Source organism: Diaphorina citri, unplaced genomic scaffold (assembly GCF_000475195.1).
Source record: "Diaphorina citri unplaced genomic scaffold, Diaci psyllid genome assembly version 1.1 scaffold99633, whole genome shotgun sequence".
NCBI lineage: Eukaryota > Metazoa > Arthropoda > Insecta > Hemiptera > Psyllidae > Diaphorina > Diaphorina citri.
In genome coordinates, this window is record NW_007476588.1 from 28,353 (window position 1) to 30,422 (window position 2,070).

The 2,070-nt window shown below is 52.0% G+C and overlaps 1 protein-coding gene across 1 annotated transcript; it reads left to right on the forward strand.

Moving 5' to 3' along the window:
• Positions 1–557: 557 nt before the first annotated feature.
• On the forward strand, positions 558–1,106 carry LOC103524099 (leucine-rich repeat extensin-like protein 3). The gene has a single exon (XM_008489105.1). The coding sequence runs from the start codon at positions 558–560 to the stop codon at positions 1,104–1,106; it is 549 nt and encodes a 182-aa protein (XP_008487327.1).
• The last annotated feature ends 964 nt before the right edge of the window (positions 1,107–2,070 follow it).

The window sequence follows — 2,070 nt, forward strand, 5'->3', positions numbered from 1 at the left end:
GAGTACAAGATAGTATACATAAGATGATGTATGATTGAAGTCTCTCAAGCAGTACCCCTGTATAATAATAACAGGAGATATCATGGCGCGTCCCCAAAATGAGCAGGAAGCTATACACCGCTGATTTGATAAGTAGAGAAGATACGTGCTATGTGCATGATACGCGACGAAAAGTCACTCGCCGGCTTTTCTGGGTCACGTAGGCTGTAAGAAAGAAGGAGTTCCTTGAACTAACGTCGTTCCTGTCGTTAGTTTGTGTCGAGGTTCGAAAGGTGTGAAGTGTGTGTCGTCATGGAGGAGTCCGGCAACCTAAATTGGCAAGCAGTAGCGACTATTTCTTCCAAGGTGATAGCTGATCCCGCCCCCCCCCCCCCCCCCCCCCCCCCCCCCCCGCTCACCCTGCCCCCCCCCCCCCTCCCCCCCCCCCCCCCCCCCCCCCCCCCCCCCCCCCTCTCCCCCCCCCCCCCCCCCCCCGCTAAACGCCGCTCTCCGCCCCGCTCGCCCCCCCCCCTCCTCCCCGCGCTCCACCCCCCCCCCCCCACCCCCTCGGCCCCCTCATGCGCCTAAGCTTCATGTTGCAACGAATTAGAAGTCACTTATTAACCCTTGCCCCGTGCACTACCCCGTCCCTCAGCCACCCGCACCGTGCCCCCGCCTGCGCCCCTCCTCCCCCCTCTCCCGCACATTCTCCACCAGCTACTCAGCGACACCGCATCCCCGCGCACCGACCTCCTCGCCCTCCTTGCTCCTCCTGCGCCACGGTCCTCTCCCTCTCCCCCCCCCCCCTTTCCCCGTCTGGCAGACAGCACGTGGCCCATCTCTCCAGCGCGCTCCAGCCCGCCACGTTCTCCTCCACCCCCAAGCCGCACCCCACACTATTCCGCGACCCCGTGCACCGCGCGCCGACTCACCCCCCGCTCATGCACTACTCCTCTGCCCCCCCCCCCTCCCCCCCCCAGTATGAGGGACTATTAGGAACTAAACCATCTTGGAAAGAAGCCAGATCCATCAGAGCCAAGAGAAGTATTCATTTCAATAATTTTATAAGAAAGGAGACGAGAACTATAGAAGAGCGTAAGTCTATGGAGGAAGAGAACAAGAATTGAACGTACTACACGACATTTTCAGAAACGTAACGAAATAGGGAAAGAAACCCGGTCGTAGACATATCCAAGAAAAGAGGAAGTCGCACAGAAGGTTAAAGAGGCAGCTATCTATAGATCGAACACGTGCGAAAGAGAAGACGAAGGAAGAAGCTTGGAAGATATAGTATAAGTAATAGGAGCAGTTCCATGTTCACGCTGTGTAACGATGGACAAAAGTAAGGCATGTGCAAAGTTGAAAGATACGCTGAGAGTAATACATGAAGAAATGGAGGTAGTGTTGAAATGAATGGTGCTAGGTCTAACGCAGGTTATGGGTCTCTGAGTTTCAATAAGTAGCAACAGTAGAAACCGAAGTAGGTCCAGTTTAGGAAAGGGAGCTTCTGCATGAAGCGGATCCCGTGTACAACAAGTGCGCAGAGTCTAGAGGAGTGAGGATCTTAGTGAGCAGAGAGCATATGAACGGGTTTATATGGACCACTACTAAACGTAGCTACGTAAGACTGCTGGTAGTGGCAAGCTATCAGGTATAAATTCTTTCCTACGAAAATTAAAGGGGCAGTGGTGTTCAACATCATACCAAGCTATCCGATGTAACATATGAAAGCTGGAGAATTGCATTGGAAGAAAAGGGTCTCAAGATAAATAGAACAAAGACTGTGCAGTTGAACTTTGGAATGGAGAATGGAGACACAATAAGCCTAGATGGAGTCGATCTGAACAAAGTGGATAAGTTTGAATACTTGGGTTCTACCTTTACCGACGTTGATTATTCCTTTACCGACGAACTTATGTTCTTGGCAGTCCAAAGGACGATCCGCCTTATGCCTTGAGCGCTTATCTCTCGTGTAGGTCTCATCCGCCAAGGTAATTCCTTGCGCCTTAAGGGATTGATAAGGAAATGTAAACATTGCTTAATGAATACGTTTTTACTGATGGTGATTTTGTCACAATTTGCGCTGGGATT